The sequence below is a fragment of the Netta rufina genome (genome assembly GCF_964035555.1).
Source record: "Netta rufina genome assembly, chromosome: 10".
Lineage (NCBI taxonomy): Eukaryota > Metazoa > Chordata > Aves > Anseriformes > Anatidae > Netta > Netta rufina.
In genome coordinates this window covers 10093210-10118146 of record NC_140133.1, presented here as the reverse complement: position 1 = coordinate 10118146, position 24937 = coordinate 10093210, and the positions used below count along the sequence as shown (strand labels likewise).

The 24937-nt window shown below is 37.4% G+C and overlaps 1 protein-coding gene across 1 annotated transcript in view; it reads right to left on the bottom strand.

Annotated features, from left to right (window-relative positions):
• Positions 1-24937, bottom strand: part of DOCK3 (dedicator of cytokinesis 3) — a gene marked incomplete at its 5' end in the record, with an annotated part of 212463 nt that overhangs the window by 22060 nt on the left and 165466 nt on the right. The window contains 14 exons of the mRNA XM_084292895.1: positions 365-451; positions 1024-1190; positions 2476-2617; positions 6017-6121; positions 7503-7589; positions 12390-12538; positions 13256-13349; positions 13847-13907; positions 15859-15954; positions 18400-18485; positions 21169-21317; positions 22964-23022; positions 23476-23576; positions 24497-24572. Coding sequence (XP_084149021.1) covers positions 365-451; positions 1024-1190; positions 2476-2617; positions 6017-6121; positions 7503-7589; positions 12390-12538; positions 13256-13349; positions 13847-13907; positions 15859-15954; positions 18400-18485; positions 21169-21317; positions 22964-23022; positions 23476-23576; positions 24497-24572 — 1459 coding nt within the window. The remainder of the gene's footprint in view (positions 1-364; positions 452-1023; positions 1191-2475; positions 2618-6016; positions 6122-7502; positions 7590-12389; positions 12539-13255; positions 13350-13846; positions 13908-15858; positions 15955-18399; positions 18486-21168; positions 21318-22963; positions 23023-23475; positions 23577-24496; positions 24573-24937) is intronic.

The following is a 24937-nucleotide window of genomic DNA, read 5'->3' as shown; positions in this document are numbered from 1 at the left end:
TCAGTGATCTCTGTTAGTTTTTACTGCTAGAAAATTAGCTACATTAACAAACTTTATTGTCAGTAACACTGTATTTCAGGTCACTGAGTTGTGATAACTTCTTTCTGTAAACTAACGTCATGGTAACAATGCAATTATTCTATCTTTCTGGCACTTTCTGCATTATGCTGTCATGTTCCCTCACCTAATTCCCCTGGTTACATTCAGCAGTTATTTAAAATAAGTGGTGAAAAACCGACATACTTAATTGTTGTAAACCTCATCATTTTAAACTGCAAGATTTCAGACAGAAGTTAAATTGCCTATCCCATGTCCTTAGTAAGTCATCATTTCAAACCTCAACTATCGGAACTATAAATGTTACCAGTTCTCTTCTCTCCACTTCAAACCAACGAGAAATTCCAGGCAAACTGTGAGTCAAGGTCAGAGTGGTACGTTCAATCCACAAGCTCTGCAAAGAATAATTGAGGGTGTGAGGTACACAGTGAACCACAATCACATCATCTACACTCTTACCACAGGTGCTAAGGGGATAAAGGTCAGAGAAGAATACATTAACCTCCTCCTAAGCAGTAACATACATTTTCAGAATGTCATACTGAGTGTCATTTAAATGCTCCCCCTTCCCCCCTCAAAAAAAAAATAAAAAAATCAGTATGCTCTATAGCAATACATTCAACATTTCTGTTAATTTCCAGAGGTTGAGGTTGGCTACCAGTTCTGTCATGGGAACAGAGAAGATCTTGTGAACATCTATGGCAATAAGAAAAAAATTCCAGCCAAACAAAAAAAACATCCTTGCTACAAAACACATTTCTCCTGGCACTAAAATGACTTATCTTTAAATTGGACAACATTTTAATCAGATCAGATGTGTAGCCACCAACAGCCACTTGTTTGTGTTACAGTATCTTTGGCCATCATGTCAGGATTACTTGAAAGGCTCTGTTAGCATAGAATAACACGAGAGTAGTCGCCTTGAAGAGACTGACATTTAAAACACGTATTGATGACTATTTGTACCTTAAATTCATTCTCCTTGTCCTTTGGGCCTTTGTGGAAAGGCCTATCATAGCGGAATTTCCGGATATTGTTGACTCTGTAGAAGCTCTTTATGCGATCAGGGACACGGTCCATTTGTAGCACATCTATATTGTCTGGGATGGGAGTGACTGCATAGATCTGTAAATCTGCAAATTGTGTAGTCAAAGAAAACCATGGGACATAAAACAGGAAAAGCTCTTTCTGCTGTGGAAAAAAACAGGATTGTGAATTCAGAAAGTAACACTCCCTTTTGTTTTCCAACATCCTTCTTTTGCAAGTGAAACGAGCACACTAAACTAGACCTATTAGGACAGTCTACGGAGTGGTACTTTACAGCCAGATTAAACAGAAAAAGATACCTGAGGATGCAGAGAGCACATACTAAGACATGCAAAAATATCTAGGTTGGACAAAATAGTCAGTTCCTATTAGTTTTAATTAGAGCTAGGTGCTTCATTGCTGCAGGCACTTCAGTAAATCTTTGTGTCTCTATGTATTTAGGAAACTATCTATCTAGTATTTACCTTTGATAAATTTTGCCTTAGATACTTCAACTTTGTGTGCAAACAGTTGTTATCTGATGTTTATCAGTTTAGTTAAACAGGTGTAACCTCGGTATTACAGGCAAGGTCCCTCATAGGTTTGATTACACTCACAACATACACATACAAACAAACCCTCTGTCTATAAAAGTATCAATGTTACATACCAAAGAAGAGTGGAAAGCACATTAAGGAAAATCTAGTGGTAAATACTAATCAGTTTCAGAAGATTTCACTTACTGACAGTGTTCTTATGGCTAAAATTCTGTAGTATTTTTGCTGGTGCCACACAAGCCAAATAGCAGTGTTCTTACAAGTAAAATCTCCTAAGTCTCTGCAGACCCATTCATTGTTATGTGGTTCAGTCCTTAAATATACACAGATAGCATTGCATTGGTTGAAACAAACTGCAGTATTGACTGCCAATGAGAAGTAGCAAATTCAGAGCCTTAGTTAGAAAAGAGTTCAAGTAGTTTAAAAGAGAAGTAGACTATGAGAAAAAAGCTGAAGTGAAAAACACAATGGAAAAAATAACACGTTTAGATTAATACCTGTTCCCAACAAATGTTCTCCAAGAGCAGGCATCAGACCATATGATTAATGAAGTAAAGTGTCCATTATGGCAATGCCATTGGTAAAGGTTAATGCCTGGATGTAATCAAGCACTCTCTTACACATTGAATGCAACCTGCAGTACTCCCTGAATAAAAGGCAACAAATCTCCAACACTATGTTCTGCAGTGTCTGCTATAGACAGGTGTATGGTTTTGTCTGTATCCAGCTCTTCCCAAGACAGTTACAAACTGAGATATCCACAACAATGACTTTTCAATACTTTCCTCACTGTGCTCTACCTAACCATAGTTTGCCCTTTTCTCTGAAAGGATACACTGGGCATCGCACTGTAGTATAGAGTCGTCTGGGTGGTTGGGATGCTGCATTGCAATGGCTTGTGGAAACTCACTCAGCATTCTCTGCTGGAAGGCTTCCAGCCTCTCATAGTCGTGGCCCCGACACACATATTCTTTATTCTGCAAGAAGGACAATCATAAATTAGTCTCTCTAAAAGTTAGGTTAAATTCTATTGTTTGTTTTTTTTTTGTCTCACTTTGAGTTTTACTGCTTCAAAAAGCAAGGTATGTGACAAAGTCAATACACTAACATGACAGTAACAAGTACTGGTAACACAGATGGTGTATTTTACTCTTCTCTTTTTCATTACAAAGTATTTCATCAACTGATAAGTAGACCATTCCACTGATCTCTAACAGAAAGGTACCTCTGCTCCCTGCACATGTAGCATTCAGTCCTATGATTTTGTATGATTTGCTTTTCAGGTAACTGAGCAGGGACTGTTATTTAATTGGACTACACTGAAACATAGCAAGCAATACTTCAGACTAAGTCACCAGCTTGGCTGTTCTGTACCGGGAAAGCTGCCATCAAATCTCCATGAGCTGGATAAAAATTCTGAAGATTTCACAGGGCAGAGGGAGCTAAATGTTTATCGATTTACCAGTTAGAAAGGAGTCATAACAAACTTCATAAAAATCATTGTTTAATTGTTGCTGTAGTGTCATACCCATACAATCCACTTCTGATTGTGTCAATCATCCTCAGGATCGCTCCTTGTGTATAGTGGAATAATATGGAAAAGCCTTACCAAGAATTCTGAGTGGCCACTTAGCCCTAAAAGCAATCTCCTCTTGATAAACAGAATTTCCCTTCTGCCAGTGATGGAAAGCTTGCATTTAAATGTGCCTCTTGAGGTATTAAACCATTCGCTAAGAGTTCTTGGATGCTTTTGAAACATCTTGAACTTTGAACAGCAAGATACAGGATCTCTATAGTCCCCACTGTCATAAAGATTGTATTCCAGTGTCTGAACTATATTGCCACAAAATACAATTTTGATTGGTGTTAATGTTGCCTGATGCAAAATCTATCAGTTCTGGTAGTTTTAACTCTTATACACATTACAATAGCTGTAAGTACAGGGTGATTTTTCACCATTATAAAGGAAAAGAAAACAAAAATGGCCAACAAGAATAGTTCCCCCCATTCTATTTCTTGCATTTAAGCACCTGCAGTATATGCAATTATTTTTTTGCTAACTGTTTTGCAAAAGGGTTCCAGCAGAGCAGGAGCAAAATGAAAGAGAAAGCAGCAAAACCCCATCATAAAATATAGTTATGGAGTGCAGTGTTTTTGGCTTTGCATTTCATCTTTCTGGAACAGACCGCGTATTCCATCTGTGACATGTGTCACTTTGTATGAATCAGTCATAGCAGCCAATGAACTGGGAGAAAACCTGCGTGATGAATCTTGACAATTCAGTCTATAATGCCCAAACTTTGCAGCTATTATTAAATTTGGAGTGAGTCCATATTTGAAGGTGAATCTCTTCATGACACTGCATATTCTGCTTTTGATTGCAGCAATTGAGAAAACTGTAAGCCTATAAATAAAGTTATTATGATTCTAAAAATAATGCCCTGAAAACACCCCAGGACTGAATTTAATAGATTCTTCAGACAGATGCCAACACAAGATCTCAGAATGTAGCTTGTCAGGCCTTACTTGAACTTCTGGTAGGTGAAGACACAAACAGTTTTAATTTATGTAGGAAGGCTAGAAAGAGATGCAGAATTCATGGCAACATGAGCAATGACTTTACTAGACAAAAGGTCTACAAAATCAAAGATGTAGAAGCAAGTGGTTATCTTCTGTGTTACTCTGTACATCAATAGAAAAATAAATGAGAAGTGTGTGAAGTTATTTGATCACTTTAAATCACTCCTATATCCATTTAAAATTTTTAAATCCGTGGAAGTCTTTTTCTTCTCTAGAATGGCTGCTATGAATCTCTTTATGATGTGATCCATGCAGATGCGACTGCTAATGGGCTTAGTCTGTGCTTTGCAATGTGTAGGCTGTATGGATCATTAGAGAGAGAAAGGAGGAGGGTGACTTCTAATGAGATTGCTACATTAGTAATCTGCTATAAGAAGTACTGCTACCAAATATAATTGCAGAACTAACAAGGATTATAATTATGTATGTTCACGTCTGCTGTTAATGTCTCCAGCCAAGTACCCATACTGATACACCATTTCAGAAAAGTGCTGTGCACTGAAAACTTGTGCAGTGTTAAATGCATAGGCCAATCAGTCCAAGACAAAACTGGGGGATTCATAATAAAAGATAGCTAGAGTCACTGATATTACTTCAGATGTAGGAACACTTATATGCTGTAATGACTCTGTTGTCATTTATGTTTGGAAACATCTGTCGTTAGAGATTAAAAAAGAAATTGTTTTCTCTGGAGATCTTCATAAAAGAGGAGCTTCATATGCAACACTTGCTATTTCCTCAGATTCCTTTGCACACACTTCTTTGAAGTGTTGGTTCAGGATCCTTAATTATGGCACTGTTCAGCTTCACCTTTGAGTTATGCAACACTGCCATTTATCTGCTGATACTTCCACCTTCATTTCCAAATTGCCTTCACTTCCCCTGGGCTTCCATTAAATTAATATAATTAAACACCAAGGTTTAAATCTTGGTTAAAAAAAATAGAGGGAAATTTAAGAGTGCAATTTTCAAAACATGTACCTTATGAAATAAAAATGGTACACACTTTTGCTCTTTATAACTTCTTACTGTGTGACTCAAGAGTGGTGCCATCTCTTGTCAAGCCATTTCTTCAAAGAGAACACAAAACATGCAGCTCCAGTCCTTGAAAGCATGCTTCAGGTTAGCTTGTCCTGTCAAGCTAGATGGCATCCACCATCAATTTTCAGGCAGTTTTTACAGCTGTCAGATTATATTCCTTCCCTGCTCTGAACCAGCAAGGAGGAGTTGTATGAACAAATACCCATTTTACATTTTATTCCTCATTAGGAAGGGAAAGTAACTGCACTTTTAAAATGGATTTCAGACCCAACTGATCCCATATACTCCAAAGACAAGAAGATCAAAGAGAGGATGTGTTCCGAGAAGTTGATAGGCTTTTTGCTTAACCTAGGAAAATTTTACTTGGAGATAGCAGAAGTGTCATTAGTCTGGTATTAGAATCACTCCATCATGTGAGATTTTTTTAAAGCATGATAATTTGAGATGATGAAAATTCGTTGAGTAATGACCCAGCATTGCTGTGATAGAGCATTTTGCTTAATATAGAGGCAATTTTTGCTGATCTGCAGACTGTCAAAAATACACATAGGCATGAGTCAAACTCCTGATGTCTGTTCCTAAGAATGCTCCCAATGAACCACATCCTCCTGTTCTGACAGAAAGCTATTTCTACTTGCACAGGTGTAAAATATAAACTGAACAGCAGATGTCCCAACTCCACAGCTGAAATTCAAAGCCTTAAATGCTACTCTGAACCCAGTCACTTTGCCATATTTTGTATAACTCTGGCTTACCCGCAGGAAAAATGGGAATTTTCGACCATAAAAACCAACTCTGAAAAATTCAGGTTCCAAGCGCTGCTGTTCCATGATATTATCATAATAGGTAGCTTCCATTTTCTGTGAATGAAAAAGTTAGTTGCTATCAGACTCTTAAAACTGCACTTAAAACATTAGAATCTAAAGTTACATTCAAATATTACATTGTTCTTTTGCACACATTTTTAATGAAGAGTGAAATTATTTTAAAGATTAAAATTATTAGTCTACATTATCAGTCTACATTATGGAGCAGACTATAATACCACCATGCTCATTTTACATTTGGGGAGATATCATGAAAATTTTTCTGTTTTACCTCAAATTAAACAGGTCTTGCATGTAATTCTCTTTGCACTACAGAATTAATGGCAAAGCTGAGATTAAGGTAACTGTTGCCTGGCTCCCAGTGTCCTTTTCTAACCATATTCTCAACAGCTCTCTACAGCTCAAAATCTATACTGCTGTCTGAAAAACTTTATCAGTTCAATGGGGTTTGCTTTAATTGAGTTGAGGAGCATGAAACAGGATGAAACAAAATTAAATCGTCTACAGCTCTGTATACCAGCAAGTTTAACATGGAAGAAAAGGGGGAGAGGGGGTGTTGAAAAAAGGACTTTCTCTATTTACAATTACTTGTTCCATAGCAGTGTGCTGGCATTTGCATCAAGAGTGGGATTTCAAGACCCCTTGTCAAATTGAATCTCTGAAATGCTCATAAGAGTTTCTCTATAGCAAAAAGATAGCTTTTTAATGAGAAGCATCAGTTTAACATCATTGTTTCCACTGCAGGGAAACCTAACAGCAGCTTTGACTTTGAACACTGCACCGAGGTTTTGTTCTTGGTTCCCACATGCATTATCTCCTTTTGTAAAATGGAGAATGTCCCAAAGTTGTTGTGGGAAGAATAAAGGAATGGGCTGAATGATGTGAATGGCACAGAGAAAAACTTAGAATGGGGAGAAATTCAAGTCAATTCAGGTCAACACAGATTTAGGGGTCTCGAATAGAAAACATGTCATGTAAAGGTGAGCAAAACAAAGAGCTGAGATGTTCCTCACCTGCCAGCTGATTAAATACAATCAATAAAGAGGCAGAGAGAATAGCTAATTTACTGATGTTTTAGGAATACCTTGGTGCACTACTAGACTAAGGCTTGTTAATAGGTTTATCTGCTCATCACTCATGATATGTTTAGCAAAGGCTGTTTTATGCAAAAATAAACATAGACAGGCAATGGCAAACCAAGATCCTCTGCATGTGTTTTTCATATACTCATGGGAGTTAGGGTTGGCAGATCTAGAATTACTACAGTAGGCCTACAATGTTGTTGGAATGAATCAATAGCAAAGGAGTCCTTTTTTTTTTTCTTTTTTTCCAATTGAAAATTTCCTGACAGGAGAGACAAAACTTTCCAGAGAATGGAAAAGATTCTGCAAAGAGAGGAACTGCTGCTACTTACCCGAATCCAGCTGAGGCTCTGGTAGTCATAGAGGCTTTCGTACTGTATGGCCAGCTCTCTGCACAGTGGGATACCAAACTCCCAGCTCTGCAAAACCAAAGCAAATCACGCTCACAGTGACTGGCATGTTATCATCAACTCAGCTGAGAGGAATACAGAAACTTGTTTTAGGCAATTCATTAGCTATGAAATGCCAGGGATTAGATATGAAAATGCAATGCGATGAAACAGTTTCCATTAATATTGGATTGATTCCTTCTTCAAGATGGTAACAGAGGCACATATTCCATTGAAATTACATGCAGGCACTGCTCTCACTGACAGTTTACTCATGAGACTGGGAACTTCTCTGGAGAAATATGACTAACAAATTTTCTTCCTGTTAAATCCCCCCCCAAGTATCTCCTCTGCTTTCTGCACTAGAACTCCCTGAATCAAAGACTCTTGTCATCTAGGGCATAGCTCTGCAGCAAAGTGCTCCCCTTCCCGTGGGTGCTACTTCCTACTGAAAGCATAAAACCATCAAGTGATAGGAAACACTCAAATGCAGAGACAGAACATTCTCAGAACTGAGCTGCCTTATTGCACTCAGTATCCGTATTCAGAACCAAAACCAAAACCCACTTCTTTAACTTACAGTCTGCATACACCAAATCTTTTCAAGCACATCATATTCATGGCCCTCAAGGATAAGGAAGAAGGAGACTGCGTTTGGGCATACCCACACAGAGAGGAAGCTTCCCTTGTTACCTGTTAGCTTTTTAGAGTGTTCATTTTATACACCCTTGAACTGAAATCTCTCCCATCGTCTTGTACCTGCACAGACTGGAAGTGCTTTGGGGGAGTGATGGTTTCTTACCATAGTTATGTAAAGGATCTGGAACACAAAGGTCTCAGCTGAGGTTTGGTTAGATCAATTTTTATGCACTATTGGGTTAACTTGCCTTTTTATTTTTTAAACTTGGACTGTATTACAGTGAAAACACAATTAATGTGAGTTGAACTGTCCTCATCAGTATTAAAAAGCATAATATTGTACATTGTTGGTAACAGTAATTAACAGTAGTGATGTAAAATATTAGCAGTTTATATGGAAATAGCTTTTCTGGTTCCATGTACCTTCACTTAAAGAAGAGAATCTCTGCACCATTTGAGTTAATGTAGTAGGCACTTTGCCATGCTTCCCTTTATACGCGCGCATTCAGTATTTTTTCTCTCGTCCTTAATATCAAAGTTTTTTTTGTCCTCTGGACAGCAAAAACATTATCAACTTTAAAAATTTCTTTATTAAAAGAGAGTATAATTTGAAAAACTAAGAAGCAAAAAACAATATTCCTACATCTCTTTAGCTTCTCTTTATTATAAAAAATGTACATAAGAACTTGCTGAGTAAAAGATTCCTTCAGGATCTTTTTTGATAATCTTATAGGAGTAGATTGGGGTGATGGGAAGCCTGAGATTTAATTAGATAATTACAATACATGCAACTGAAAGACCAGTTACTCGACAACTCAGGTTATTACTTGGAATTTTGTGATCTCAAATTAACAGGATTTTTGCTGTGGGCTGTCAAAGTCCATGACACACAAATAGATACACTGAATTGTGATCAACTGCATTGCCCAATTAAGTGTTTATATTTGCAAACACAACAAGCATTGCATGCCTTTTTTTTTTTTTTTTTTTTCCAACAGAGTTTACAGTATCAGTACATAGACTTCTGGTGATCTATATTTACCTGGAAGAACGGAAAAGAAAAATCTCTTCTAGAACACCTGGCTAGGAATAAATGGCTTTTGTTACACTGGACAGAAGCAGAGTCTCACTTCCAAATGGGATGTTGTGGCTAAAGCATTACATAATTCTGCAATCTGTCTTCTGGATGGAACCAGAAAGCTGGTTATCTTCCCTTCCAGTGATCCTAAAGGTGTAACCTTTTTATGCACCTTTTCTGATGTGAATTAAATTAACAATATGTAACCACATCTCGTTTCTCTTTATTTAGACAAGCTCTTTCACATGTACTCTGATACTATTTCTGTCATCCTAGCTCAGGCTCTCTCTCTCCCTTTCAATCAGATTTCAACACAGAAAAATTGTACCATGCCAGCTGAATACTCTGATGATAAAGATGTGATATGTAAGTGGAGGAAACACAATATACAGGTAGCTTTTTAGAAAAGCGAGTTCATAGATATTTGAAAGTGAAGCAGAATGAATGGATATGAGTCACAGGGATCCTCCTTTTTTAAAATTGGTAATGTTTAATGGGGACTATCTTCACAATGTAGAAGCTGAATATACAGTTCTGTGTGCTAAGTGTCACTTTCCTCTAAAGTATCATTCTTCTCCCTCTCAAATAATTTCCTAACGTCTCCACTGTTAATTTAATTCATTACTGCTTTCTCTTTTGCTGACGTCTGATCTGTTTGTATGCTGAATATTATATCCTTTGCTTGTAAAGCTCATTCATCCAAGTTTTATTGCAGCCTTCTCCTATGACACCAGCAACTCTCAGCTGAGTGCTGTTGATGGCACACAGGAAGCAGATAGACAATCAACATCTATGAATGGGAGCCTTTATTTACTCACATCCCAATGTGCAGATTTCTTTTGGAAGTGTGATTCACAAGAGAAATTAGTTCAAACGTTGTGTAGAAAGAATACAATCTAAAAATGAACTGCTTTGGAAATGTAGCACTGGGTCTCCCACAGCACTTGGCTGAATACACGCTGTGATGCTGTAAAAGGGAGCTGGTCAGAATTCTTAGTTAATACAAATCAGCAGTGAACTGGGCAGAAAAGAGTTGTGCAGTTCTCAAGCCGTTGCTGTCTAGAAAAAGGATCAGTCAGGTTCAAATTGTTCCATTTAGTCTCCTTTAGCTAGGAGAGCTTGAGTCTTAAGGGACAAAATCAATCATAAAAAAAAAAAAAGTTACGCACTTGCACATGCTACCTGCTGAGCCATAAACCGATTCAAAGCATTGCAAGACAGCAGTAGAAAGGAGTATGCAGAGTGAAGGGTAAAAGGGTTTTGGAAAGCTTTGCTCCTTCCCAGCACAGGGCTGCTTCTGAGAATGGGAGTTAGACAATTCTGCACTCCCTTGCAGTGCTGCAGGTGCTGTCTGCACTCCACCTGCATGCCCTTTATGTCAGACTCACAGGATAGTCACATGGCCTTATCTTTCCCCCCTTACTGTGGTGAGGTTTTCCCATGAACAAATGGGGAACTTTTACACCTCCTTCATGCTGCTCTGACCCCCCCTTACTTAATGGGAAATGCCAGGAGCAGCATGAGGAACTTAAGTCTAGATATGCAAGAGAAAACAGGAACAACAAATCCCATTCTTCAGGACCCAGGGAGGTCCTGCTTCACATTAGGGGAGCACAGAAAAACAACCCGTCAGAAACAAGTTGAGGGAAACAAGCTTCTTCTATTCCCTGAGCTGTTCTCAGTTACACAGCCACAGAAAAAGTGGCAGAAAGCAGCAGGAAGATTTGGCTTCTCAGCATCTTTCACCTCCAGAGCTCGAGTGACATACAGCTTAAGTGGATTATTCAGTCATTCAGATACCATTTAAAATAAAGGAGGATTAAAACACACAGCCAAGTAACTCCAGAAACACCCCGTGAGAAAAAAAACAACACAAAAACCTTAAGAGGCTAACACTCCATAATCTACGAGGAGATTAATAGCAAAATTACATCCATTAACTTTTTACTCACCCTCAGTGTTTATGTGGATGGCCTGTTTGTCAAAAACACAGGCTCAATTTATGTACATAGTCTCTATGTTAAGTTCATCTAGTCAGACAGTACAGTACTGCAATATTTGCACAAGTCAGTAATTTAAATTTAAGTGCAGTCTAAAAAGCCCTGAAATTTTCTGAAACTAAACAGAAAACCACATGCAGTATTATTTCAAAAGACCTAGGAAAGATTCCTAGATAATGAATCGCTTCCTAACAAACCGGCCACTCCTAATTACAAACAGGAATCTGACTTCTTTTTGCAGACTCGGCAGAGATTGTCTCTGCCATAAGCATCTTTCTTTTATCAGGGCCAGGAAAAAATATCTGGAATGTCAACCCCACATGAATGGAATCACATTTGTATTTAATTTCATTGTCAGTGCTATCAGAGGGAAAGCCAGCCCTGAGGTGCACATACAGATGTTATCTTTAATAATATAAGTTATATGAATTTTTCTAAAGAAAAATTTGAAAATATTCTGACTGATGATCTCGCTTCTAATATTCACCTCTGAAACGATCCCAAAACACCATGATACAAGGGACTAACACCTACCTCTGCAGTGATTAAAAAAAATATTCACTGTAGGAAAAACATACCAAATATCTGGAATTAAGATGTATTGAAAATGAATTGATTTTTTTCTTGTGCAATGGATGGAACTCCACTTTAAAACACCAGTGATACTAAAAAGGCTTAAAACTTTTTTAAATAAGGGACTCCTAGAATGCATTGCCTGCCATTTACTTAAGGACTTCTGTTTTTATCCTCCAGAAGTGAGAAGCGAGTCATAACACAACAATTTGCATAGACAATGTTTTTTTAATTAAGCAACTGGAATTTATCAAGCTGTCTGTCATGTCAGGTGATCCACAATTTTTACAGGTATAAAAACATTCCAGCCTTTTTCCCGTTGGCCTACCTAAACTAGTTCCAAATGATATGTATCATGAAATATCCATATCCATTTTCTCATCTGTTTTTTGGTCTAGAGAGCCAAGACGCAATTTGTCAAGTTATTAAACCTTTTTATATAAATTTACTTCCAGACTACTGAACCAAGATGATAGCCTTGCAAGCTCTAAGTCAGGAAAAGGGAAGGAAGCTGCTGGAAGAGAGAAGAAGTTGGCATACCTTCCCTTTGTTGAAGTAATGGATAATCTTACGGCACAGACCTTCCTTACGTTGCCACTCTGACTGAGATGGATAATGCAGGAACTCTCTCAGAGGTCTGTCCTCCCACTGAAGCAACTCACAGTACAAAAGCAAAGTAAATGCAGCCTCTGTTGGAAATGCAATCATTGAACACTGAAATCAATGACAACAAATAACTCAGCAAATAGTCTAAAAGGTCACAGGCTGCTTCTAAAACAGTCTGGAAGTTCTGATGTACAATTTGAGAAAAAATTCTGAAGCGTTAAATTAACATTAAATTATTCAATTATTTAAAATAGCAGCACATAGCTGTTTCTGATAAACCTGATTCTTAGGTACAAATCTGTCAAGTTCCTTTCTACTAGATACTTGATTTAAATGCACAGTCAGATACTCAGGTATGTAACGAGATTTGGAGTCTGCAGTTGTAAACAGAGCTTGGATAACAGAACTAGAGTCAATAGATTTCTTAAATGCACTTTAAGTATTATAATCCAAGGAAATTTGGCAAACGGTAGCATGATGGTGGGTTTGTGATTTCAATGTTCCCCTAATTTTGATTCCACTGTTGTGATTTTTCAGTCAACTGTCCTTGCAGAACACTGTAACGTAAAATTCAAGGTGCAACAGAACAGTTGCTTGTGCAGAGACATGCATTACTTCGTGTGATAGAGTGATGGACCCTTGTCTCTAGGGTCAGAGATTCCTGAGGGCTGGTCTTAACGGTGAACTGATCCATAACAGAAGTTTTTGAAACAAACTCAAGAGATGTTAGAGAATAACATCAGAAGAGTCAAAAGCTTTCACTAGGATTTCAAACAGACCCTGTATGATGTCTTACTAACCTGTATAGTTCTCAGCCTGTAAGTGCATGTCACACAGCTTGTGGATATAGCGGATGTACATCTCTTCCTTGTTAATTTCCGACTTATAGAAATTCTGTAAAAGAGAGAGTTTTTATTTTCATTGAAAATTTTCCTTCATTCAAGACAATCAGTAGCATCTGTATACGTATATAGGTACTGAGAAGAGAATACATTATTAGTGTAAAGTGAAAGGACTAATTCTTTTCACATTCACACTGATTTAACCCACTAACTTTTTCGTGTAGTGATTTTTTTTCAAAACGAGGATATAGTCAAACACTGGAAGAAAAGGTGAGAGAGGTTGTGGAATCTCTGTCACAGAGATATTCAAAACTCAGCTGGACAAGGCCCTGAGAAGCCCAGCTTAAAGTTGGAGAGCCCAGCCTAAAGGCAGAGAGTTAGACCACAGACTTCCAGGGGATCCTCCCAACCCCTTGTTTTCTGTCATGCCAGTGCTCAGATTCTGAACCTACAATTGCTGACACAGATTCCTACCCAACCTTCCCCATTCCAGCTTCAATTACATTGCACAGTATCACAAAGAGATAAACATAAGGAAAAAATCTTTACCATAAGGTTAACAGTGCAGCCAATTTTCTTGTTCTCCGTTTCATCGCCTTTCATACAATCCCTAAGAAAGCAGAGTAATGTTGAAACACCTGCAAAATTTCCTTTTAAAATACATTTGAAGCTATCTTAACCTCCAGAGATTCCTTGGATCACAAAAAACAGTGAACCGTATACTTTATTTAATAAAGTTGCCTTAAGAAAGAAATCCATAATATGACCTAAATGATATAAAAACTGCCTTGATGGCATCTGAGAACAAGCACCCGAAGTGACCACTGCATTTCTTACAACTCTGAACAAATACCAGATGGCAGTAATCAAACATCTTCATAACTAAAGAGCTACCATAAAAGTGAAAAGTTATTTACCCAGATGTTTAGTGGTTCCCTAGTCAAAGGACTAGGTTTCAGAAATTCAGGTATCTAATGTAGCGTTGGCATCCTGGAAGATACAACCTGACTTATTTAGACTAGATTACTGAATTTTTCACAGGTAAGATAAATCACAAAAAAAATATCTGTGGATTCTGCAATTTTTAAAAATAATTTTGATGTAAGCAGCACAAAAGAAAAAGGCTTCAGAAATTACCAATCTCGACTTGAGAAAGTCACATTCATTTGTGAAGGCGAGACAAAATTTTTAAAGCAGTGACACCACAAACTTTCCTGAGAACTACACTGTCAGCTAGTTGGCATCTGGGCTCCACAAGATGTCAAAACTGATTAGCAGAGCTCTTCACTTCATAGCTCTCTATGTGATTTGCAGAACTATCACAGCAGCTGACACACTTCATCTGGGTATTTCCAAATTCTCATACAGTTCCCTATCCTGCTCTGCTCAGGGAATGAAATATTCTGCTGCATATTGTGTATCAGTTAAAAGCTGGTATCTGTTCCCGAAATTAAGCATGAAAATGAGTATCTGTTCATCCAAGTTGCGTTGATAGCAGATTCCATTAAAAACAGTCAGCTCCCTTGCATTCTCTTTAAATGTCTGTCAGATATCTGGTCTTTCTTAGTAGTTGTATGGCAGTTGTCAAGAAAAAAAAAACAACACAGGAGATTGGATCAGGACAACAAAAAGAACAAACTAAAAAGCACAGAGAAGGATTTGGGATTGCAGAACACCCAGCCTAGTCACAGGTCTTCACTTATAATGAGCAGGAAAAAAAAAAAAAAAAGGAAAAAAAAATTTGAACTCTTGTCAGTAGTCTAAAGATAGAAATATATGGGGCAGTTTTATATAGTTTCTAATTGCCTCCTGTTCCATAAAAACAACTCTGAGTGTGAGCGCACACAAACTAGAAAGTAAAATATGTTTTTATAACTAAATCAAAGCTCACAATAGTCCTGCAAGCTTTAGTCTAAATCCAAGCAGAGGATGTCTAGTTTGTAGTGGAGTCTTGCACACAAGTCACCAGCTGACATGTCAGGCTTTCCTCAGATGAAGTTTTCTAACCCTGCTTGCTTAGATGAGGCATTCAGCATGTGTCAAAGACCTTGGTTCAGCAAGCCATTTAGAATCATTCTTACATTTAGCATGTATATTGCTTAATTAGGCAAGATCACTTCAACGCTAAAAGGAATAAATCATTTAGCAACCTGAATGAACCTTAGTTCAAAACTAAGAATGAACGTCATCTTTGTTTTTTTGTTTTTTTGTTTTTTTCTTTTTGGGAATGAGCATACAAGAATAAGAATTAGGGCTCTGGAGCTGTGAACTTTGGATTTCTGCTCAGAACCCTGCAGCAGTGAGGTAGGCTTGCAGACGTAATACATAGGTGGGAAAAGGCCTTCAAGATCATCAAGTCCAACCATCAACCTGGCCTGCAAAGCCCCGTCAATAAACCATGTCCCTGGTGCCACATTCACATCTCCTAAATACCTTCTGGCCTGCCATCAGAGAAGCATGCAGCTTGATAAACAATAAAAAAAAATCCCTGTACAAAAGAAATTTGATACTAAAACTTCTAATACACATACTCAGAACATCTTACTGTTGTTGTCAGATACCTATAGTCAAGCAGACGCTCCATGAGGCGAGTAACCGATGTAACAAAAGAGATTCCAGTCTCCCGCCATGTTTCCTGCTCAATCTTCTCCAGCAAACTGTTCAGAGAGAAAAAGAGCAGATAAGGCATCCGGGGAAACAGCGTAGTGCATGCAGACAGCTGCAGACAACTTTGTTTCTCCCTCATGAGACAAGTACACAGAATTACTATCTTACCTGGGATAAGGCCCAAAGAGCTGGGTTCTACTCCAGGCAGCATGAAGCAAAGACAAGGAAATTACAGAATTGACAGGAAAAGGAAAATTATCCTCACATTGCCATATAAAATATATAAAAGATAGCAACAGTTGATTCCCACATTATTACCTGTAGCTTAAATACTGCTAACAGCAATCATAAGTTGGAAGGGAGTCTAAACCTAATGCAAATTCCTCTTTGTACATCCGCACATTAATTTTGGTCTCTAATCAGCAACCAACTAACCTTGCATCACAATTTATTAAACTGTAAATAAATGAAAGCGATATTTTTCTGATCAGCAGGCTAAACAATACAGGCAGCACGTCACTGCGATGTCTGAGAAGAAAGAGGAAAGGCTAGAGTAAGAACACTGAAAATCCTATTAAAAATGAGAAAAGAAAGCAAATTTACATGCTAGTTTCCTGAAACTGATCTCTGGTCAAAGAACTTGCCACTTACATACTGACACAGAAGTACTGTTAGGTGTCATACATGTCCTCACAACAGGCAAATTCTTTTATACTGAAACGATTTCCAACCAAACTCTTTTATACTGAAATGATTTCCAACCAAGGGACCCAATTCACACTTCACCAGTACAGCTGAGACAACAGAAGTCAGGGCCAACTGTTTATTTCACGCTGCATTTATTAAGTTTGTAAGAAAAGAGATGAGATTTTCCAATTCTGTGGAATTGTTTCCTCAAAGCCAATAGTATTCTCAGAAAAGACAGTACAAGTATAAACTAAAAGGTTGCTGGACTTCAAGGTTATTTTTCTTGGCTACATCTACAAATAAGTGAAATTATGGTCCCTGAATTCTTAACATTTCAGCTATCAAGTACCTTCCTCTGGAGCTAATGAAAAGTTGAACATTCTTCTTGCCAGGTGAATAAAAATAATAAAAAACAAAGATATTTTCTTTCTTTAAAAACAAACAAACAAACAAACAAAAGAAATATATTTATCTGTAGACATGAAGTGCCAGACTTCCTGAGGCTGAATATGCAGAAATCAAAATGGAATAGATTTACGTGCTTTCTAAGGATGAGCATACAGGATAGGCTGGCTTATTTATCTTGACAATGAATGAATGTGTAAATGTAAACTGAGAAATACAAACAAAGGTTTATGCCTTAAACTACCTCCATACAATTGGGGGCCACATAAAATTGTCTGGAACACAGAAACATAGAATTATCTAGGTGGGAAAAGGCCTTCAAGATTATCAAGTCCAACCATCAACCTGGCCTTCCAAGCCCTGTCACTAAACCATGTCCCCTGGTGCCACATTCACATCTCCTAAATACCTTCTGGGACGGGGACTCCACCACTGCCCCGGGCAGCCTGTTCCAGTGCTTGATCACCCTCTCTGTGAAGATATTCTCCCTAATATCCAATCTAAATCTCCCCCGGTGCAATTTGAGACCATTTCCTCACATTCTACCACTTGTTTACTTGAGAAAAGAGACCAGTACCTTCCTTGCAGCTCCTTTCAGGTAGCTGTTGAGAGCAATGAGGTCTTCCCTCAGCCTCCTTTTCTCAAGACTAAACAATGTGGGCTCTCCAGTGCTGACCACGCAGAGAACAATCATTTCCCTGGTCCTGCTGGCCACACAATACAGGTTCCTTTCTTCAATGGCAAGGACTTAAGTACTTTTCTGGTCCCCACTGCAGTGGTAGTAGTGTGCCTCATGTATTTATTTCTCATGTATTTATTCTCATAACACTCCAGGAATCTCCTAGACTGTTTCCACTCTAAGTTTATCCTTATGAGTACTGTGTATTTAGCGTGAAAGGGAGTGGAAACACTGTCATGATGGACTCTGGAGGAATAAACTTACAACTGTTGAGTCAACTCAAAGAATGACCTTCAAAAATTGTAAGCAACAAAGGAAAATGCCGGGGAAAACCTTTTGCTCTAACAAGGCCTGACTTGCTAGACTTTCTCTAAGCCATCCCAAGGCCCTGATTTCACATATTGCTAAGTTAAAAAAAGAAAGGCACCAGTTCCTTTAGCAGATCAATTTTTTTTATAGGAGGACGTTAATGACTTATCTATGCAGCATTATATCAGATTTCACAGAACAAAAACAAGGAAAAAAATAATTTTTATATTCTTTTCAGAATTAGAGTGACACATTTCTGTTTTGCTGACAGCCATGTCATGAAAACCTGCCAGAAAACCTTCTACTGCTTTCTTTGAAGATCAGCCCTGGAGCTGCCACTGCAGCACAGGTCACTATCTAGACTCCTTTAGTGACCCCACAGAATGCAGACCAAGCAGAAATGAGCATAGCTTACAGTAGGCTGAAGAGTTCTCTGTAGTTCTCATCACCTTTTCCTTCAGATACCAGGCTGTCCAGCTTATCAATCAGCTCAGCTTCCACCTGGATGAAGAAATGACTGGTTATAAATTAGCTGTTCATGCAGAAGACAAGAGTACCAAACACAAGGAGGACTGAAAGAATATTGTCCTGCAGGCTGCCCCACCTTCTCTGTGTGTGATTTATTTCTCTGTATCTCAGTTAAATGGAAACACTTTTCTTATTTTTTTCAATGAAATAGCAGGACTAAAATTAAATTATCCATTTGCTTATCAGAGTCTAAATGAACATCCCAGGGGAGATAATGTTGATTCTTCACAGGCATTTTTGATATTTATTCTCTCAACAAATAAATCATTCTGAACACACTTTCTGTGAAAAATATATCCTGTACCATAAATTGAATATCCATGCAGAGAAACCAATTTATGGCATGATCACCTCTAGCCTGCTGTGATGGTTCTGCTGGTAGCTAACTGACTTCCAACCCTCCAGACATAATTGCGTTGGAATATTATTTGTTCATTAAACTCATTTTTATCAAGCTTCTCTATGCTTATATGATGCATTTTCTTTTCACATTGTACTGGGTCTGGCTGGAATGTTAACCTTCCCTGCAGCAGCTACCACACACACTTATATAAAGGAACAGAACGGTATTGTTATGTTGCCCTTCCCTTAGAAAGGTCATGAATATGCATTCATTTCTCCCCTTGTCTAGTATGTCCTATTGTCAAGTTTGAGATCAGATATTCCAATAAAATTGGTTCAAGTGCAGAAATCATTGTATCCAATATTAAAGAAAAAAATGGTGTGCTCTTTAAAGTCTTGTAAAAAACATACTTTCAACACTAATGAAGACAGGTTTCTAAAGGTTGAAATGGCTTGTAGAATTATCACTTGTTTTTATTCAAAGATGAGCATAGTTTGAGTTTCTCAGTTTTTCAGGTGCCAAACTGCAAAGTAAGTAAAGATGAGAAGGAAGAGTAAATCACCCAGTGACACACAAATGGAATTGGCACTCTTGCTAGTGAGATCGTTAAAGGGAGACTTGATTTAGTCCATGAATCAGACTGCATTGTTCTCTAGTATTGCTGAAAAATTACCATGTTAAAACAAGCTACTGGAAAAAAAAAGCATGAAAGTGAATTTCCAGGATTTTTGTATTTTCTAACAACCAATTTAGAACAGAATTCAAAATTAAAAAAAACAACAAAACCCTCTCTTCGCCTGTAAGTTACAACAATTTGCCAGAATTCTGCAAAGCATCTGTCCAGCTGTCTAACACTACTCTGGACAAAAAATTAATTTGGTTCCAGCTGCTAATGCTAGCAAGGTTTAAATCTTGTACTATTTAACTATACATTTCATTCTCACTAATCTAGATGAACCTTCCATCTTTAGTCTTACAAAATTATGACACATGCTTCAGTGTGACAATTAGTTCCATGGGTAAATTAAGAAAGATTTTTATGGCTGAAACTTAGAACATATGAACAAGTATAAAAATTATATGATGATTATGAAAAGTTCATCTGTCATGTAGAAAGTGTAAATAGATCCAGAAACTAGAAGATGACTGTAGGTACTTCTAACTGTAAATGCCACAGCAGAAACTGTTCTATTGTTATGCTAACATAGCACCTAAAGCAAAAAGAGTACCATGATCAAATGCCACCATAATAATAGTAGAAGTAGTAGTAGTAGTGGTAGTAATAATAATAGCAGTCAAGGGAGTTGAAGCAAGGAGGAAAAAAAACATAAGCCCTTGGTAATACTCTTACACACAGCCTTTGATATATCAGGTATGGGAAAGGTCTGTTATTCTCCTGGAATGATTAGAACTGGCATGTTAATAAATTTAATTTATTGTTAATAATCACGTGAATTATGGTAATTTAAACAAAAGGTCCAATTATTAAATGTTTCTGGAAACAGTTTGTGTTGTTTAGCTGTATGCTAGCATTGTCTCCTTCAGCATACCTACCTGAAGATACTTGCCCTCACTATTGTCCCAAACACAATGACAATGAAGCAATGTCCTCTAAGGATCCATTCCAAACCTACACTTAGTTATTACTACTTTGAACTTTTAGGATCTGAAAATTCAAGCAATTCTCTGAGCATGACAGAGCAACAAAATGAGGACTCCTCTGCCTGTTCTGCAATCATAGCTCACAGCAGGTGGGAACTACGGAACTGTTGCTGGACATAAGCATTCAGGAGAGATGCTGAGATTTCTCCAAGAATATACAAGTCACAAAGCCTGTTTCAAAGCATGGCATAATTATTAGTTATACAATACTGCCTTCTGGCTAGAAATTTGCCAGAGAAGCAAAGACCATTATTTTCACAAATACTGGCTAAATCTTGAAGTCTCCATTTTTGGTTCCCAGTCTTACCCACTTAGTGACTGACTAACGATCTATGTGGAAACCAATGAGAGCAGTGAGAGCCCAGGACCAAAGAAATTCTTTTCTCTTTATCATCTCTGATGTGACGAGCACATCGTTCTTCTCTGTTTTCGGAGGACATGTAGTCAGCTCTACAGTGCACTGCCTAAATAATCCCGGGAGTCCTGTAATCTTTTGTGAATGATGCTTCAAATTTTCTGGTTTTATATATCTGCATGACATCTTCCTCACTATCAGAAATGGTTCAACAGATACAAACTCCTTGCTTCCAGCTGGTATTACAAGACAGGGTAAGAAAAAGAACACTGCAGATGCCTGGGAAGCTACTTCACCTGTTTGAAGTTGCCATTCTTTCTCTGCTCCCAGTCCATCATGTCGTGGAAGATAGGGATCATGATATTTCGGACTTCTGGTTGTGGAACAAGCGTAACACCGAGAAAGGGGCCAATCATTCCCGGAATGAAGTGAATCTTATGTTCACCTGTACAACACAAAGCAATTGTGATTAAATAAAAGCATTTGTTATCTGTCACTGAGAAGAAAGGGAGCCTCTGCCATAATGACAATAATAGGCCCAATGCAAAGTAATAGGCATGAACATGAAGAAAGCAAGTACATTCTTTTCCTAAAAGGACTGAAACAACACCTTGCTTTACACCATTTCCTGCAAAGTCTGCATTTTTAATTTCAATTCCAAAGCCATCAGCAAAAACTGTCACTGCATTTCATTTATAATAGAATTCAAACCATTAAAGACAAACTAAAACATACTAACCAGGGGTAAAAGAGGACAGATAACTTTTAATTTATGAAAGAAAGTATTGGAAAGGGTTGGTGAGAACAACTAGGTTTAGTAGAACATACTTAGATTTTAAATAACTAGAGAGCTCTTTGTCCTCAGTGCTATAGAAGTCACAATTTCATTGCTGACCTTGACTTAGGACAAAATAGCATTGATTCTCAGCAACAGCAACTCAAGGCATTTACTAATAACCTCTTCTGTGCCCTGCTTACTTTGCAGCTGCAGAGAATAAATCGGAATAGCCATATTTGGAACAAGGCTCAATGATAAATAACTTCATATGTATATAATAGACTTCTTTCTTCATATTTAAAGTTTTCTAACATATTTTTCCAGTTACTTGATTTCTGTTATATTAGAGAGCTTACTATTCCCCACACAGATACTTCAGGACTGTGATCGAGTCTGCCTGTACCATCTTAGCTGTGCAAGACAGCTCAGGCTTATTCAGTCTTTTTCATTATATTTTTTTTCTTTTTCTTTTTTACTTCTGTAGTCATCTTCCTAATCGTCTTCTGAACTACGCTGAACTTGTCTTTGGTTTTTATAAGCTGCAGGGCCAGACCAACTGTTCTAAAATCAAGTGCACCTATGAAAAAACTGCAGCAGTAATATAGTCCTCTTTCTCTTACTTAAGATTCTTATATATTTTCTCAAAGATCATGTTACTTTTTTTTCTCATGGCATTTTACAGGTAGTTCCCATTCAGCTGATTATCAGCACGATACATTTGTAGTTTCTTTTCTTGAATAGCAGTCCTATATATGTTTCTACATATAAAATGTTTGTATTTTGCTTTTTGAATATATTACTTGCTTGCAGCCACATTATGAAGTTACTCAATTTCATTTGCATTATTCCTTTGCTCTTTTAATGATTTAACCGTTCTCAGAACCTTGCATAATCTGTGATTGCTATCAGCAACTTTTTTTTTTTTTATTTTCCTCTAGAGTACTATATGCTTCCTTTGTCCTCAAATGTTTCCATAGGTATTCATTTTTGATCCCTGACTGAGACAGGATACTGGCCTAGTGGGACTTGCTCTCATCTAGTACAGAAGTTATTTGGCTGTTATTGTGAAGTTAAATGTGAAGTTATTCACATTTGAGAAGAAAGCATTCAAATTGGTAAGAACATATTACTTCAAATGAAGTAGAGACTATGATGCCACAGAATATTTTTGGTAGGAGAAGTGCTTCCTTGTTTTACAACTCTAAACAGAAATGTAAAGTAATAAATGATAGTAAAATAAATTAAAAAAAAAAAACCTGAAAGCTGGGGTTACTTTGGCTTTGGTTGTTAAGACAGAGAAGGAAGAGTCATACCCAGGTTCTGCCACATGCTGAAGAGCTCATATGCCATCATCACTCTCATATCACCATATCTGTAAGAGAGGAGATAGATAACTGCCTAATGGAAAAAAACACCAGAAAAGGCGGTGACATTTAAAAAAATAAGGAATAAAATAGAATAAGAATAGAATTGGAATAGAAGGAAGGGAGCTACATGGATCATCAAGTTGAACTGCCTGACCACTTCAGGGCTAACCGAAAGTTATAGCATATTATTAGGGGCATTATTCAAATGCCTCCAACACTTACAGGCAGACAGAATCAACTACCTCTCCAGCAAGCCTGCTCAATTGAATTTACATTTAAATCAACATAAAAATATGAAAAAAATTATCACTGAGCACTATATTAGGAGACTTATTTATTTCCCAAGCACTTCTACGTCTGAAGTTCCATCATAAATCACAGGGACTTGTGACAGAAAAAGAAGCTTCAATTTTTCAGATGGCAGAAAAAAAGACTGGGAAGCAAACAAAAAATCTTACTTATCTAGAATCTTCTTTCTCTTAGCTGGTGTGGCATTTTCTAGTTGCAGACTTGGCTGGTTTATGAACAACACTGCCAGGCTGAAATAGGAGTTCCATACCTGTAACACAGAAAGGAAGTTTTATAACATTACACTCCAATAAGTAAGTTTTAAACAAGTGTAGGAAGACATATGTTCCTTTGTGTGTAGAATCAGACTTTTCCTTTTTGTAATAAAGATGTAACAATCAATATTCCTCTTGACTCGAGATACTAAACCCTTAAGGACACCAAGGGTTAAAAACTGATAGTAAAATATATTAAAGAAGGCAATGCCACTAAGCTTTACTCTTAGCATCGAAGTTTTAAAATGACTAAACTTGGCTACTTCAGAGAAGTTTAAATTGTTTTCTCTAGACTAAACAGATTTTATCCCTCAAAACAGCAACAAAAAAAAAACAACAAAAAAACACAAAACAGAGATTACATTATATTATGAATGAGAGCTTTATAATTCAGTCTATTTTTCAAAAGAAATGAGGCTTATACATTAATGCTGTGTGTGCGAATGTGCAAAGAAAGGTACACGTCTGGCTGCTTTTCCTTAGCAACACTGAGCTTGTGACCGCTTTCAAGCACATCAGAAATTGGGAAAACACTCTAAGATACTGTGTTCCTCCAAGTTTTAAGTCAACAACCAAAGAGAGAGGCCTCCAGGAGAGGAAGATTATGAACACCCTGACTTCAGGAAAAGCACTATTTGAGTTCATGTTTTATTAGGCTTGACAACAGGCTTCATTACCTCTACTGCTTATGTAGGTATTTGTTTCCTTTACAAAGACCTCCATTTACTAGGTTTGAGCATTCTGTTCTACTTCCCTCAATCCACAGCAGATTCAAATTCCTCTGTTCATTGGTTACATCATCTTTCCTCATAGATAATCAAATGAATTATGCAAGTATAATCGCTAATATAGCTCTTGTGCCTGTGGTACTACTAGTTTAAACATGTTGTAATATTTTCTCAGTATCAATTCTTACTTTGAAATCGAAGTCTGTTTCTGTGAAATTCTTGTGCAGTGCGGAAGACAGGTACTGAACTGTTGTAACTATGATACTGCAGTCAAAAAAGAAAAAAAGAAAAGAGAAAACATTTGAATCTGGAGTATAAATCATATCACGGTGGTTTGTGGTGCTGATTTTACTATACATACAGAGACAGGCATTCTTCATTTTTACTGCTAGGTTTGCACAGAAGTCACTTATTCTCTGTTTCAATCAACAGCTTGTATTACATGATATAAAATTAAGAATCTTTATCATTACTGTAATTTGGGAAATTCATATGGAAGCTTTTATAATTCTATTTTGTATGTATCCTGTATACAAATGACATCTATTTTGTATGGCTGAGCTGTATTACCTACAGTGAAATGAAAGAATACACCCATCTTTCTCCTACCTTAACAGAAATATTTTTTC